Consider the following 17,019-nt stretch of genomic DNA (forward strand, 5'->3'; position numbering starts at 1 on the left):
TAACTGGATACTTTGACTTCAAAACCAAAGCAGAAGGGTGTTGATAGATGGAATTTTGTGGCACCTCTGGAGAGGAGCAAGTTGCCCAGTATAGCTCAGGGCTACGGTGCATGGTTGAGTGAAGCTGTTGGGGGGACCAGGGAAATTAAAGGGTCAAAGGAGAATTTCTGAATATTTTTAAAGGATGAGTATGTCCTTAAGTATCAGACGGAAGATTGGAAACTTGGAGTGCTAGAAAAAGATGGACTCTTGAGTGAATTTTGACTCTTGAGCAAAAGAGAGTAAAAGTTGCTGTTCTCTGATAGACTGAAGTTATGTAATGAAGGAAAAAGTATGGTGGAGATAAAAGCATTGTACAGTTATTTACAGGAGAACAGATCATTCATAGATTTTTCTTTTTGGTTAGGTAGCTTAGATGGGATAATTGTTCTCAGACATGACAGTACCTTAAATCTCCAAGACTTGAAAAAAAAAGTCAGTGTGTAGTATTTTTAAATTCACAGCTTTGGAGAGGTGCTCTGTTGTTATCACCTACATGTATTTATAAATGTGACTGCGCTAGTGAGGATGAGTAAAGTTTTGGTGGCTGGAGATTATTCTTGTCTTTTTAACTTTCTGGTGGGTGTATTCTTGGCAACAACAAAGCCAGAAGTGGTCTCTGTTCATTTGGCTCTCATTCAGAAACTGTTTTACATCACAATAAATTACCAGTCTCTTTAGCATCAGGTCCTTGGTGATCAAAGTATTCTATTACAGGACCTGATAAAATCGTGAATATTCTGGTAGTTACTTTATGTACATCCTCTTCTCTTCAACAGTGAGCCTTTTAAAAAATTGGATTCATTAGGAAAAGGGAGTCTTTATTCCTTAGTGTACAGATGGGTATGTTTGAACAATGGCAAAAAGCAAAATGCTTGGGGCCTAAAAGAAAAAGTATCCTCTTCCTTTCCTTCCTATTCTTTTTGTGTGTTTTTAATGGAATTTCAAGTTTAATTGAATGTGCCTCGTGGGAGTGAAAGCTATATTTGATCAAGCTAATCATGTGGAGAGTAGCTGGGGCAGATTTTAGGGGTACAAGAGTAGGAGTGGGTTTGGTATAGTTAAGCTTTTGAAGTAATTTTATAATCCAAGGTCCAGAATCATAGACCTTAGATTTGGCAAAGACTTGAAAGCAATCTGGGCTAACATCTCATGTTGTGGAAAAATTTCTTTCTCACCATGTTTCCCAGACAGGTGGTGTGGTGCTTCCCCTTGAGATCTTCCAGTGAGTTCACTAGCCTGGAAGTGTTAACACTCTGGGAAGGCAAGGCGTGCGGGGGTTTTCCCTCCCACTAAATCCACGGTGGGTGGCCCTGGACCTCAGTTGCCTTACTCTCTTGTAGAGTAGCTCTAATTATTGGGAAGTGCCACTTATTGTCATTTCTTTAAGCCTTGAAATGAAAAATATCCAAAATTAAATCCCATTTCTGCCACCGACAGTGTGACTTTGAGCAATTTCCTGACCCCTCTGGTTTCGATATTTGCATGTGAAACATGAAGACAGCAGCTACCTAGTGAGTTTGTGAGTTATGTTCTGAGTCCTGCTTGTAGAATTGTTTATAAAAGGACAAATCATAATGTCTATAAAGAATCTGACACATAGTAGGCACTTTCTGTTACCTATTTCCCTTGGGCCTAATTTTAATCTTTTGCTCAGCATGTGGTATTTGATTATGAGTTCAGATCCCAGTGGTAATTTGTCTGGTACAGAGAGAAATAGAGCTATTGCTTTATATGTACAGGGCATTATATAAGTTCTTTTTAAGGAAGGTAAGATAGGATGTGGACAGCTGAGTAGGAAAGTTAGGAACTGTGCACTAGCAGTGGTGTACCTGTTCTTGTAAATCTATGGCAATATTATGGTTATGAAGAGCAAGATCATTAGGTTGCTTGGAGGCGTGAAGCGAGAAGGAAATAGAGGCTTATGTCAGAATTTATTAGCATCGACTAAGACTTTTAACCCAAAACAACTGATGGAAAAGTGAAAACTTCGGTTACGCTATTGTTTGCTGTACATTAAAGCAATCAGTTGGAGTGATTCCCTTTAGACTCACTGGTTTTATTTTTCAACTTTGTTTATAAACAGTCTGAATAATTAATTTTTTTGAAAGTGACTATCTGCTGCAACTATTTATAATGCCTATTTTAGAACTACTCATTATGCATTAGTAAAAGATTTGAAGACCAAGAGGGCGAATTTGTCCTTGGCCTGATGTTTATGAGAGATTGGCAATGTTGAGAGAGGGAAAAGCTGCATTTTCTCCATCATTCTTTCTCATTTCAGAATGTGTTTATTTTCTGAGAGAAGCCTCCCCAAATATTCTCTTGTTAGGGCCTTCATTTTGGAAAACATGTTATAGATTTTTAGGTAGCCTCTAAAATATTATTGCACTCTTTTCTGAAAACCCGTTAATAGGGATGTATAACTTCCACAAAGTAGGCTAGGCAAATTCTGATGACAGCACTTCACCAGTAGTTTCTAGGGAAAACAATAATGCTATCTCTTCATTAAAAAAAAAATTCTAAAACTAGGGAAAAAAAGCAAATATTCTGAGGTGGTCTGGCTTATCTGTTGGGGGGGATATAATAATACCATCACTATACCAGTGGAGTGGGTTGCTTTGGAGAACCTATAGCATAAATCTAAATGTTTTTATACCCCAAGGGACTTTACCAAATATCATATATGTTTTCCACAAACTCTTTGCTATCAGTATTATTTTGAATTAGAAAACTTCGTTTCTGTTTCATTTACATTTAGTGTGGTTTTTGTACTAAGCATACATCAGGTATTGATGAACTGGCAGCTAGATACAGCAAAGTGGTAATAATAATCCATTCAATTGAGAACTCTGTTTTTCGGTTATGCTGGATAACCGAGAAAGAGTGTGTGTGTGTGTGTGTGTGTACATGTGTACATGTCCTTGAGCATCATGAAAACCTGCTAGAGTTATTTCCCACTTCTTCATGTCTTTCTATTCTATCCTTTAGACTCTGTTTGGTCAAATGGCTACAAATCCAAGGAAATAATTTCACATCCACATTATGTAAATTTTGAAAGATAAGTTATTTATTAATAAAGAGTTTAGTAAATATGTAAGATAACAATGAATTTAACTACTTTTAGTTTGAATTGTTTCTTTTAAAGAGTAACTTGTCACAATAGATTGTTTCCTTAGGGAGAAACAACTTAACATGTAAATTTTTTTTAAAAAGATTCTATTAGGAATATTAATCTGATTTATATTAAAATACAAAAAGATTGATTTTTCAAATGATTTTCTTGTAACTCTTTGAATGTTATGTCTTCCCTACCATGCTTTTACAAATAACTATTAATTGGGGTATGATATATGTTGTTTCTTTTTGTAGTTAAAACAGAGCCAATGAGCAGCAGGGAAATAGTTCCAACAACTGCAGACGGGTCTTTAGACAATTTCTCAGGTTCAGGTAAGGAATAAAATTAGATTTTCACGTTACTACAAAACATTATTTTTCCTAGTTTACTTATTATATACAAATATATATATGTGGGTGTATATATATGTATGTATATGCATGTGTATGTATATATTATATAGAATGTAGCTTTTCTCAGAGTCACATATTTGAAGTTATGATGTTTTTACTTAGTGTGATGAAGTGTTTGCTGAAAATGATGGTATCCTATAAAGGAGATAAAATCAAAAGGGGTTTTATTCTCCTTTCTTCTGCTAAATTATCTTTATTATGTTAATGACTCCTTCCCTTTGTCTCTCATTTGTATGATTTTTCCAATCATGCAACTTTAGGTAGGCAGAATTTGGCTTCTGATACCCCCTAAGCAGTCTTACTGAGCCATCCTCCTAAGAAACTGTTATGTCAACTAGAGATCTAAATTAAATAGACTTTATAAAGCAGCTTTAAATCCTTAAGTTAGTTTTTAATATCTTTCACATTAATAAAATTTGCTTCTAACAAACAAAATATCCAAGTTTCACATAAGTGAAAATGAAATTACTGATGAGAAAGTGACTTTGATAATAAAGTAACTGTGAGGATATGATTGTATATTTGCCAAATCACCCAACTTGAACTATTTCAATTAAAAATTATTTCTATCAGAAGTAATTCTTAAGTTTTTAACACTTTTCATATTGTCTGCTGTGCTTATAAAAACCTCTCAATCAGAAATGCTATACTTTCATAAATTTGTGATTGATTTAATCTAGCTCTCAGGATCATTTAATACATACCAAAATTAAAAGGAATTACACATAGGTATAAAATGTAAATGCACAACTTTTATACTAATGATACCAGATGGAAGCAATAAGGAAATAACAAAAGGTGTTACACTTTTTTCATAAGACATTTACTAGAATTTGACTTATGCCAGGCAATGTGTTTGGCGCTATTATGGATTCAAAGATATATGAGAATGGTCCTGGTTTGGGGCTTAATGGGGTGAAAAATGACTGGACCATTATCATACAGCTTGATAATGCCAGAGGGAAGCCCAGGGATCCCCAAAAACCCCCAGCAAAGACTCAAGAGAGATGGAGTTGGGGTGGGATGGTCAGGGAAGGTTTCCCAGAGGAGATGCCTGTACTCAGCCTTAAAATAATGAGTAGGAATAAAGTAGAACTGGGGAGGGGGAAGTGGGATGGATGAAGCATTCCATGGGAGGAGACCAAGGCAAAGAGGCATGGAACTTGAGGAGCTGCTAATGGTTCAGCATTCTTGGTGTGTACGGTGTGAGCAGTGAGGGGCGTGCTGGAGAGGGAGGCAGTGGCCAGAATCTAAAGAGGCATGTGTGTTCCACATAGCATTTGTATTTTATCCTGAGTGCAGTGGGAGGCATCAGAAGAAGGGGGTTGCATGGTCATATTCACATACAGAATCATGACTGTGGCAGGATGGAGGGGAAGCTGGAGACTTGAAGTGGAAAGACCAGTTAGAGATTTTTTTGCATTAATTAAGAAAATCTGAAGACCTGAGATAAGGTGCTGGCAATGGGTGTGGAAATGTGATGGATTAAGATGTATTTATTGAAATAGAATTTATGGTCATAACGACCAGTGAGCATGGGGAATGAGTGAGGCAGAGAGAAGTTAAGAATAAGAGAATACAAGAGGAGCATGATGGAGACAGAAAGATGGTGGCTTCAGGTTTGGGCATGTTGACAGTGAAGTAACATCCACCTGAAGATGTCGGAGCTCAGGAAAGATCTGGAATGGAAGTTCTGAAAGTGTACAGAGAGTTAAAGCCAATGGCGTATGACAGGGCTGAAGACAGAACCCAGGGAAAACCAGTATATAGGAGATGGGCGGAGGAAGAAATGAAAACACAGGTGATTAGGGGAAGAAGGGAGAGTTTGAACTGGAAGAGAAGGCAAGAAGAATTTCAGGGAAGCGCTGTCTAAATGATAGATTTGTATTCAGCTTTTAAAACTAGTTTTTTTAAAAAATCACGTGAGGGCCGGCCCGGTGGCACAAGTGGTTTAGTGTGCATGCTCCGCTGCGGCAGGCCGGGGTTCACAGGTTCAGATCCCGGGCGTGCACCGACGCACGGCTTGGCAAGCCATGCTGTGGCGGCGTCCCATATAAAGTGGAGGAAGATGGGCACGGATGTTAGCCCAGGGCCAGTCTTCCTCAGCAAAAAGAGGAGGATTGGCAGACGTTAGCTCAGGGCCGATCTTTCTCCCAAAAGAAAAAAAAATTACATAAGATGTTAACTATATTAAGTGAAAAGCAGGTTACAAAAGAGTAATAAGTTCAATATAATCACAGTTTTTTTTTTAATAAAAGATGTTTGTGTGTATGTATATATGTCTGTGTGTATGTGTACAAAAATTAATGGTGGCTCTCTGGATGGTGGAATATAATTAGAATTTTATTCCTTCTGCTTTTCTCAAAATTTTTTTACAACGCATATGTATAACATTCATACTTTTAAAAAGTAATAATTTTAAAGTACAAGTTAAAAATTGTATACTAAAAAGAGGTAAAGTTTTTTGAAAGTACCTATAGATAATAGTATTGTATTTCATCACTGTTTTTCCTGATTTTTATAACAGTACTGTGGTGAAGGAATTCTTTGTTTTTAAGAAATATACACTGAAGTGTTTATGAGTAAAGGGACATCATATCTGCAACTCCAAAAAAATGTGAGCTATACGTGTGTATACATACACACATATGTAGAAAGAAAGAATGGAGGATAAGGCTAATGTCATAAGATGTTACCATTTGGGGAATCTGGGTTAAGGATATCTATGAAGTTTTTCTACTATTCTTGCAACTTTTCTACTAGTGTCAAATTATGTCAAATTAAAAAATAAAAAAATGAGCAGCACCAGTGTGTTCAGCCTACAGCAGTTTCAGTGGACGGGTGGGCTTTGCTGCCCACTGGCCCACACGCCCCAGTTCTGTGTCTCCAACATGGTTCCTAGCAGATAGTATGTGCACATAAAGTTTCCTGAATGGATGGACGATTTAATGGATAACATGAGGAAGTGGAGACAGGGAAGAGAAAAATATCTTTCAAGTACGTAAGTGGTAAAAGGAGAAGAAGAGAGCGTAGTCCATTAGAAAGAGGGGTAGAGGGTTGAGGATGGCATTTAGAAGGTCAGGGTGGTTTTGGCTGCCAACACAAACTTTATAGAGCTGGAGGTTAAAGGTGTAGGCAAAACCGGGGTAATTGATGGAGGGAGGTCCCTGATGGGACAGCGATGGCTTAAATCCAAAACAGAAGTGGTTCAGCCTAGAAAACGAATAACTTTTACATGGAAACGTCAGTGAAGATGGAATGGGAAGTAATGCAAATGAGTTTGAAGTGGAGGAGGAGGCAATGCATTGAGGGAATTCCTGCCTGATTTTCTGTTCAAACCCTCCCAGGGCTCCCATTCGTCTCTGAGTAAAAGCTGAGTCCTTACATAGCCTATGAGCCCCATCCGACCTTATTGCCTGCCTCCCTTGCTTCCCGCTAGTCCTCCAATCAGGGCCTTGGTGGTGGCAGTCCCTCTGTCTGGAACACTTCCCTATACACCTGCCTGACTCCCTCACCACCTTCAGCCTGTGCTCAGATCTCACCTTCTCAGCGAGGCCCACCCTGACCACCCTACTCTGTGTCACAGAACTCACTATATATAGATTTCCAGTCTCTCTAACATGCTAAATGCCCCCTACCCAGGAACACTTAGAACCCTTTGCAAACTCTATCATTTACTTGTGTATTAGGTTTATTGTTGGTCTCTCACCCCCACCAAAATGTAAGCTTGTGATGGCAGGGATTTTCTTGTGCTTTATTCATTCATATCCCTGACACCTGAAAAGTACCTGGCACGTATTAGGCACTCAGATATTTGCTAGATGGATGGATAAATGAATGGATGAATGTTGGCTTCTACTTTTTCCTCTGAAGTGACTCAAAATGAGAGTAGCGCTAGGCTTATGAGCTTGAAGAGAGGGAGGAGATTGAAATAGATGCCCAGAGGAATTGGGAAGTTGGAGGCTGTTTAGAAACATAAAAGACGACTGACAGGAGACCCGAACGTCCAAACAAAGGTGGAACTAATGAGCGTGGAGCCTTTACGGTAGAGAGATTTTTCTCTACAGGAGCTTAGCTGCCCAGGTAAAAAGACATTTTATCCTGATCCAGGGTTGAGGATTTTCCAGGTAGGGCATGGAAGAATATGGAGGGGAGAGACTTGAGGGTGTCAGTAAAAGAATGGTTTAAAGTGATTATTCATGTATCCAGGATGGAAAGAAAGTCAAGGAGAGATAATAAATTGAGAGAAGGTAAGCGTGTCAGGAGTCCTGTATCTCTTGATGAGATTGGAGAACAGGTGAGATGGGAATAAAGGAATGAGAATTCTGGAAAGAGATGATGTTCTTTCCTTAATTTCAAAACTCAGGGGGGCCTCAACCACGTGCTTCTGTAGTTAGTTCTCTGTACTTCCCTTCCTCAGACTTCATCACTACTTGTAAAATTATTTTTCATTGTCTTTCCTCCTGCTCGCCTGTAGCCCTATGAGAACAGAGATTTTGTTTGTCTTGTTCACACTTACGGTCCCAGTGGCCATCATGGAATGGAGCACATGGAGGTGTCAGTAAATGTTTAAGTAAACACATGAAGTAGTTAACGCTGTTGTGGTGTGAGACTGTGGAATGAAGAAGAAAGATGCAAGATGTGGTCTTGAGCTTGATGGTTGACATCAAAGGTCAGAGTTGAGGCCTAGGCAGAATGAGAAAAGTGTTGGATATGGAACCCAAGATAATGTTGGGACTTGTCAAGAACACGGTCATATACTAAAGTTGTTGACAAATGCAAGGCAGCATTTAGGAGGTGGGTCATTCCCGGAAGTGTTCAAGAGTTGTCACGAACCTCAGAAAAGGAAGGGTTTTATGGGAGAGCAGAAGAACAATGGTCTAGAAGAAGCTGCAATGAGAATATGTTTTCAGATCTTTATGATTTTTGGAATCTGAGACAATGAGCAGCCTCTACTTGGAAACGATATGTAGGAGAAGCAAGGGCCTTCGGGAAGGGCTTAGCTGAAGTTGGAGGGATGGTTTGATGAAAAGACGGAAGCTAGAGAGGATCTCGTTTTCCATAGATCACTTCTCTGTGTTGGACACAGAGGAAGGGATTGGATGAGCTGGGGAATTGGGTCAAGGAGTAGGAAGCACAGAGCACCATGGGGAGGAGCATTCATTTACTGTCTTACATTTCCTTCCTTTCTTCTTTCCTCCCTCCCTTCCTCCTCCCCTCCCCTCCCCTCCCCTTCCCTTCTCTTCCCTTCGCTTTCTTTCAATGCAAAAACCATGGCATGCTTGAGTGGCCATGAACAGGACTTGGGGTTTATAAGAGAAAGAGGAGGTTGGAGAAAGCAGTCTCCAAGCATTTAACTCCAAGGTGGTCTTTGCCTCTGTGGTCACTACTCCTGCTTCCTTCTCCCTGATGGCTTAAAAATTCACATCCCGACTATTCTGGGTGTCTTGAGGAAATAGCAGGGACAAAGAAGAAATGGAGCCGCCGTTCTGACATTGGTAATCGCTACCTCCACCTCTGTCCTTCAAGGAATCCGAGCATCTTAAAGCAGTAAGGCAGTGAGGCTTACTCTTTTCCGGGGAAAGCCCCAGGTACCCTGGTCTGGGGAGACTGGAGGAGAGGGATTGAGTTTCCAAGGCATGTGGCTGAACTGAAAATTGGAAGGTTGTTTATTAAGTTATTAAAAGATGTTCTGCTCATTTACTATTTGCCAATGAAAAGCACTATTTTAATGATTTAAATGTTAAGAACAATTGGGGCCGAAAATAATGTGTTTTTAAGGGATTGCAAAATGTCTTTGCCTGCTGCTGCTTCTGTTTCCACAAAGCCTAATTTGTTGTTAATTCGTTAAATAAAAGGCAGTTGATGATATTGATCACACAAAGTTGATGTCTGGTGGTATTTAAAAATTGGAAACAGGAATCCTCTAGAGGAGAAAAAAATGTGTGAAAAATGTGGTTTCTTTATTGTTTTAATTGTTCACAAAAAGACGTAACTTTTTGGGTTGGATCCATTCATTCAGCAATTATGTATTGAGCACCTACCATATGCCAGGCGATGTTCTAGGCGGTGGGAACATAGCAGTGAAAGTAAACAAGGTCCCTGCCCTTGTGGACTTTTCATTCTTGTGGGAGAGAGAGATAATAGGTAGGTAAGTGGTAAGCGGTAGTGTTCTATGAAGAAAACGAAAGCTGGGCCCGGCCCGGTGGCGCAAGCGGTTAAGTGCACGCGTTCCGCTGCGGCGGCCCGGGGTTCGCCGGTTCGGATCCCCGGGCGCACACCGATGCACTGCTTGTCAAGCCTTGCTGTGGCAGCGTCCCATATAAAGTAGAGGAAGATGGGCGTGGATGTTAGCCCAGGGCCAGTCTTCCTCAGCAAAAAGAGGAGGATTGGCATCAGATGTTAGCTCAGGGCTGGTCTTCCTCACAAAAAAAAAAAGAAAAAGCTGATCAGTGACTGTAGTGAAAGAGTGGATGGGGGTCTCCTTTAGAGGGAAGGACTCTCTGAGGAGAGAGCATCTGAACAGAGATCTTAATGAAGTGAGGGAATAAGTTTGGGTTAATCTAAATGCAGTAGGATAACAGAGCTTAAGGCTGAGGGCAACGAGGGGTTGTGACATGATCCGATTTATATTTTTAAGAGATCACCATTTGTCATGTGGAAAATGCTCTATGGGAGGAGAGTAGGGAGAGGGTAGTAGAAGCAAGGAGACCAGCGTGTCTCTGGTTCAGAAGAAAGATGACTATATTAGCCCACGTCCTTCTTGGAAGAGCCACTGAGGCAGGGGTAAATGTGCCAGGATTTTATTAGGGAAGGGAGTGGAGGAGAGAGGGGAGGGAGGTGAGGTGAGGTGGAAGTGTCCTAGACTGCCATTCTCTGGTGGCCACAGTGTGGGTGATTGGAATAGAGTGGTAGACGAGAGGAAGTGAGAAGTTGTCAGATTTGGGATCTGTGAAGGGAGAGCTGACTGGACTTTATGATTAAAGGGTATGAGGGAAAGAGAAGAATCAAAACTTACTTCCCGGCTTTTTTCCTGATTGTCCAGCAGAATGATGCTGACATTTCTGAGAGGGGCATCTGGAGGGCAGTAAACTGAGGAGTTAATAATTCTGAGATTTCTACTGACCTTCCCAGAGGATTCTCAAGTTTGTGGATGTTATTTATCGTGGGTTCTCTTCTCCCTTTCTACAACAGGATTTGAGCAGCTTCTTTAACTTATATGTTAGAAGGAGGAGAAAGATGGAATAATAGGAAACAAATGTGTTAAAACAGACAGAGAGGTATTCGTTGTCTGTATGTTCCCAAGGCTCTGGCCTGTGTAATTTGGAGTTTACTAAAGATAAGATAACCATTTTATTTACCTTGGTAAACGATCTGGGAGCATTCTTTTTGCTTTAGGTTATTTTGGTCCCATGAAATTAAAATTAATCTGAATTCCTAGATTATTATTTAAAAAGTTAAAAGTGTTTTAGGCAATTAAGAGAAAAAATAGTTGAATATAAGATGGAAGATTTTTGACTTTAGGCCACACAGAGATTGCAAGGATTTGAATTTAGAGAAAGCACAAAAGATATGGCTTCTTATATGGCATTAAATATTCAATAATTTTAGGTGCACATAGGTTAGTAGCAGCAAGATACTCGGGCGGCATCATGCGTTCTTATTCGCGTGTGTTTCATAAGGAATAGTATTCACTCCAATTTATTATTTGGCTCACTGCCAAAGAGCTGAATCAGGTTTATTATGTATGTTTATAAATAACTTAAAATAATTAAACCATCCTTCAAGTCATTATGGTTTAAAAAGTCTACTTTGCTTATGACCTAAATCTTGCATTCCCATTGAACAAATATCGTTTATTGATTACCTACCACATGTCTGGGCCTATCAGGTGCCAAGGAAATAAAGGAGAGTAAGAAGTCCTTGTCCCCAGCCCATGGTTAGCAGAGGAAACTCACATCTATAGGCTACATATGCTGACTGTAATTGCCAGTGTTTACAACATTCCAAGAAAGTACAGAGAAAGGAGACATTATCCTAAAGAGAAAATGATGTTTTAGTCCCAATGGAGGAGTAAGTGTTTGTCAGGCAGAGGAAAAAAGAGCATTATAAGGCAGAGTCTGGTATGAAGAACAACCGAGGCAGACGTGAAAATGCACGGCATGTAGGGTAGTCCTCACATCTGGAGAGGGCTACACGCTACTAAACCTGGGGGGTGAGTAGAATGGAAGCTTGAATCTTTTTGTTTACTCTGCCAAGGAATTTGGAATTTTTCCTCGGGGTGATGTGAGTGCAATTGAGAGATTGTAAGCTGGAGAATGGACATGAAGAGGTTTCCATTTAAGAAAGCTCACTGTGGTGGCAGAGTGACAGTGGAAGGGAGATGGGTGGAACACAGGGCAAGTAGCTCGATGACGGTTGCAGTAGTCCAGATGAGACATAATGAGAACATGAACAGAGACAGGAGAGCAGGGATGGAGTATGCAGGACAGATCCACAAGCAATTTCTGGATTTGGGATGAATAACTTGAGAGTCATGAAATAGAGCGAAAAAAATGAGACGATTTTAAGGTTTCTAGTTTCTGTGTAGGTGGTAGTTATGTTTTGGCGGAAAGAGTTAGACAGACGTGAGTTCAAATACCAGCTTTCCTATTTATTTGCGTGGACATGTTAATTTCTATCCCCATATGTAAAATGGGGGCAAAGAATTCTGCTTTTAAGCATTTTCCTGGACAGATGGTGATACTTTTCATTGAATAGAATTAAAAATACAGAAGGAGGGGCCAATTTGGAGACAAAGATAGTAGGAATCTGGGAATCTGAGATCACAAACATTTATTGTACATTGTGTTATGTACTTTGTGTCAGTTATCTCATTTAGTCTTCACAACAATGCTATGAGGTGTAGGTAGCAATATTGCCCTCATTTTACATGAGATCATGTCAAGGCCTAGAGGAATCAAGTAACTTGACTAAGACCACCTAGAAGAGTTGAAACTTGAATCTGAGCTGAAATTAAATTCTGATTTCAGAACTTGTGCTTAATTACCACACTCTGCAGCCTCCCAAATCTCTTTCTTCATGTGTACACGTATACCATGCATATAATCTAAATCAAAGCTTCCAGAATTTCCTTTACCCTGTGTAATAACTCTGATATCATCTATTCTGTCATTCTCTTTGTAAAAAATTGATGGATGCAACCTACTAAGTTGAGTTTATGGTCTTTTTGTGGGTTGTGACCTACAGTTTGAAAAACATGGAGATAGAACTAGAAAAGAATAAAAGGGCTTTCTGTGGCTTCCATCATCAGGTGACATTGGGTTTGTTGTTGTTGTTGTAGTTTCATGTTTTTAAAACTTATTTTTAACTGTGATTGTCCGGGGAATAGAGTAGTCCTCCAGCAACTCTGCTAGAGAAGTCCACTTTGCCCTTGGCTTCTTTTCAGCCTTAGAAAAGGGGAGTAGAAAAGGTTGTAGTCGCAGATGACCTGGGCAAGTGGTAGTCCACGCGTTCCCTCACTAATCCCTCTCTTCTATAAACTGCAATATTGAACTAATCCTCCCACGGCTATTTGTGTGTCGGCCTCCCCGCGTGTGACAGACAGAACTTGTCTTTGCATGTCTGCATCTGCAGCCTCCAGCTCAGCGCCTGGAACAGAGTAGTGACTCAACATGTGCCAAAAGACAGGGGGACACCAGCTGAGTTGGCCTTCCGTCTCTGTATTATGGACTCCATCTCTGCCAAACTGACTGCCAGAAGGTTGAAGTCTGGCAGCCTGCAAGAGCCGTGCTGATCTAGATCTGTTATATTGTCACCGCGCTAGGCCTGTTTGCTTTACAAGGAAAGGATTGTTCATAGATTTTGAGATTCTAGTTCAACTCTACTGCTGTTCTCCCAAACAAAAGCTGGAAAATTAAATTTGAGAGGCATAAATGAACTGATGTGACATCATGAAAAATGTATAAAACCTTGAGTGCATGGAATGTTATGAAGGGCTTTAATGTAGAATACAGATAATAAATACTAGAACCTCTGAAGAAAATGATTATTAGTGGAAAAAGAAAATAAGCTTATTATATCTTATAATAATTGTACCCAAAGAATATGCGTCTTAGCCAGGTAGAGGATACAGAGAGTTTGAGGGAAGAAAAAAATATATATATATATATCTGTGTGTATATATACAAATATAAATGTAAATGTGTGTAGCGACATACATAGATAGGTAGCCCTTATTTACAATGAAAGGAGCTGAAAACTACCATTTTATGGCTTTATGTTAGTGAAAATGAATTTTTGCTTCTTTAATTCAGAATGAACATAAAAGAACATTTGATAGGAGAGTTTAGTGCATTTCTGAGACATATTGAAGGTATATGTAATTAAAAAGAGATGAAATTATGCTTGAATGCTTAAATAACCTCTTTAAATAAACAAAACAAAACAAAACAATACTTTTTACTTGGACCCTGAGTTTGAGCACGTATAACTGAGAGGCAAGGGAACACCCTCCTCAGCACAAGAAAAAACAGGCTTAGGTTGCAACTTGAGAAATTTAAGATAGTTATAGGAATGCATTTTTACTAAAAAACGTTGCTAAATCAATGCAGGCAAATGAGAATCTGTCCTAGTTCTACTCACCTGAGAGAAGATTAGATCGCGTTTCCGGGTAATAGTCTCAGGTGTGCGTTCCCGTGGAGCATGAACAATAGGCCAGATGAGCCTTTGGGTCCTGCCCAGCCCTGCACTTCAACTTCATCCCTCCCTTTCCAGCGTGTCTTTCCAAACAGTAACGAGGACTTTTTGTACTCTTCAAGTATTGCCACTGTAAAAACCATCACAGCGTGCTCATGGGTTGTGACTACGTTTTCAAAATTAGAACCACTTAATTAGTTCCTATAGGTTCCTTAATATAGGTTAACTTTCTATTAGGTTGACCACATGAAATTGGCGTTTCTGCAGGCCAAAAGGGTCAAATATCTGCAATTTCATATGGTCAACCTGTAGTTCAAACTCTGTCCATACTTTGTACATAATTTGTATTTTTCTTTGATTATTCTGCATTGTTTTTTTTCCAGGAATTGGGAGCAGTAGCTTCAGCCCAAGACCAACTCACCAGTTCTCCCCACCACAGATTTATCCTTCCAAGTAAGATGTATTTTCTCTTAATCAATACATAACTTTTCTGAGTAGTCTTTTACCTTATTTCAAATCATGTCTTGTGCCCATATGTTACATCTTAATTTAAACCAAAGTGTTTCATACAGACTTCAATGTATTTACGCAAATTTATTTTGAGCATCCCCTAGTAGAGATGCTGAAGTATTTCAGTACTTTGTGTATTATATTTGAAAGTTTGACTTTAAGAGACAGTCTTTAACTGGAATTTGTGATATAGTTGTTAATCAGTTACCTTGCATGTTTCCATCTAATGCATGGGCTTTCTGTTTTCTGTCATTTCTGACAAATAGCAGACCATACCCACATATTCTCCCTACCCCTTCCTCACAAACTATGGCTGCATATGGGCAAACTCAGTTTACCACAGGAATGCAGCAAGCTACGGCGTATGCCACGTACCCACAGCCGGGACAGCCCTACGGAATTTCCTCATATGGTGAGTGATCCCTCTGTATTAGTGGTGGCATTGTCTAGTGGGCATGCCTGTGCGTGTGAAAGTTTCACAGGAGTGGCACTGGAAGACTGTTATCCTGGGCCACTTTAGAAAGTGTCATCACCTTTCGCGTCTAAATTTTTAATATGATTGTTCCTAATGAGCATTGTAAGAACAGGTGGCTACTTATCTTGAGGTCAGAGGTGGCAAATTGATTGCCTGGTTCGTGTGCTCTCTCGCTCTTATTTTTTTCCAATTATATCTCAATTCTTAATTTGCCATTTGAGCACTTGGCTCTGGAATCCAAAGTATTTTGGTACATATTTGCGATAAAACGCCTGTGAATGAAGTCTTTTGGGGTAAATATTCATTTCCTATTTATCAGATGCTGAGCTATGATTAGGGGAGCATACACGGAATTCAACAAACCCTTGCTCTAAACTCGAGGGTGGTGGTGTTATCAAATGTCAGCATTATCAACCATTAGGAAAAGTGATCTATATATCGGGGCTTGGGCCTCACTTGAAAGAGGCAAATCAGGAAGCATTTAAAGCTCACATCTCCCTTTGTTCCTTCCCACCTGGAGATTATCTTTATCTTGGTGTAATTGAACTCAGTTGTTACAAGGGTCAATAGCTGTAAATTAAAAATGAATCCAGTGACACCCCAAAGTTTAATTTTAAAAAAAATCTTAGAATTTCAAAATACCTTTTCTTCAATTGAGTTGTAATTTTAAACAAATTGCACTTTGATGAAAAAAATATGAATTACTGGCATTTTATTAAGGAAAAAAAGGAAAACCTAGTGATCAAGAAAAAGTACATGGAAGTTTGGAGGAAAGCACTGATAGAATAAGTTCAAAATTACACAGAATTTTTCTGATCAATATTCTAATATGCTGCTGCTATTGTTGTTTTGTAATATTCTTTTCTGCAGTATATTGAAAGAAATAATGTTCTTTGAGCATTTCGTTAATAATTAGGACGCAAACTACTTTATTCCTTTTCCTTCTCTGTCTTTACCCCACACCGAATCAACCATATATAAATTTCTTATAAAAAATATAGAAATTAAAATCTGAATTATATATGACTTTATGTAGTTTTATTTCAAAACTATCAGAACTGAATGTTATCTAGCTAGGTGTTTTTAAATCAGACTTTAGAAACAGCCTTAAAATGGACTTTCTAGAATTATCTTTCATTTTCATAACTTTTACTCAAAATTTCTCAAAATAATATTAGATATAAATCAAATTTGTCTGTAATTTAATTTTAAACTACTCCTGCGCGAAAAGGGGAAAAAGGATCTATGGTTCGAATTGCATAGCTTCAATTCTATAATGTGAGTTAAGACAATCCCTAATTTATATTCTCAAAATTTATTTGTGAGCTGGTTATTTGAAGTGTAAATATATTTTCCAGTGCAAACAATACTAAAGTACTGTAGACCCACCAATGCTGCTGTGGGAATGTGCCATTCCTGTCACTACCTTGGTGCCGCTCACACAACTCCTCTCCTTTTCTTCTTTCTCCTCTCTGTTCAGTCATGGTAGGGCCCTTTGCCAATTTCTGGGCTCTGGGGCAGGGACTCCTCCAGTTCTAAATTATTAGTGAATGTCCCTGCTCTCTGAAATAGTCGTTTCAGGAGGATGAGATGAACAGAGGCTCTGAGAGTAGAATCGAAACTAGTCAAGTGAGGCTGGGGATTTTAATGTGACAGGTGGAGGTCCAGGAGGTGGTGAGAGCAAGGCTCTGTCAAGGGCTTTGATCCCAGGGCCTTCCATGGTTATAAATCTCCTGGGACTAGTTCTCAGTGCTTGGCATTTTCCT

General features: G+C 39.3%; 1 protein-coding gene across 5 annotated transcripts in view; it reads left to right on the top strand.

Annotated features, from left to right (window-relative positions):
• EYA1 (EYA transcriptional coactivator and phosphatase 1) overlaps positions 1 to 17,019 on the top strand; it is a 163,657-nt gene that overhangs the window by 25,302 nt on the left and 121,336 nt on the right. For 3 of the 5 annotated variants that reach the window (XM_004436272.3, XM_014792042.2, XM_014792045.2), the window contains 3 exons: positions 3,412 to 3,489; positions 14,652 to 14,721; positions 15,045 to 15,190. In XM_004436272.3, the coding sequence (XP_004436329.1) occupies positions 3,412 to 3,489; positions 14,652 to 14,721; positions 15,045 to 15,190 (294 nt within the window). The remainder of the gene's footprint in view (positions 1 to 3,411; positions 3,490 to 14,651; positions 14,722 to 15,044; positions 15,191 to 17,019) is intronic. The other 2 variants (XM_014792043.2, XM_014792041.2) reach the window with 1 other exon arrangement.

This window comes from Ceratotherium simum, chromosome 31 (genome assembly GCF_057802395.1).
Source record: "Ceratotherium simum simum isolate JZ-2026a chromosome 31, ASM5780239v1, whole genome shotgun sequence".
Taxonomy (NCBI): domain Eukaryota; kingdom Metazoa; phylum Chordata; class Mammalia; order Perissodactyla; family Rhinocerotidae; genus Ceratotherium; species Ceratotherium simum.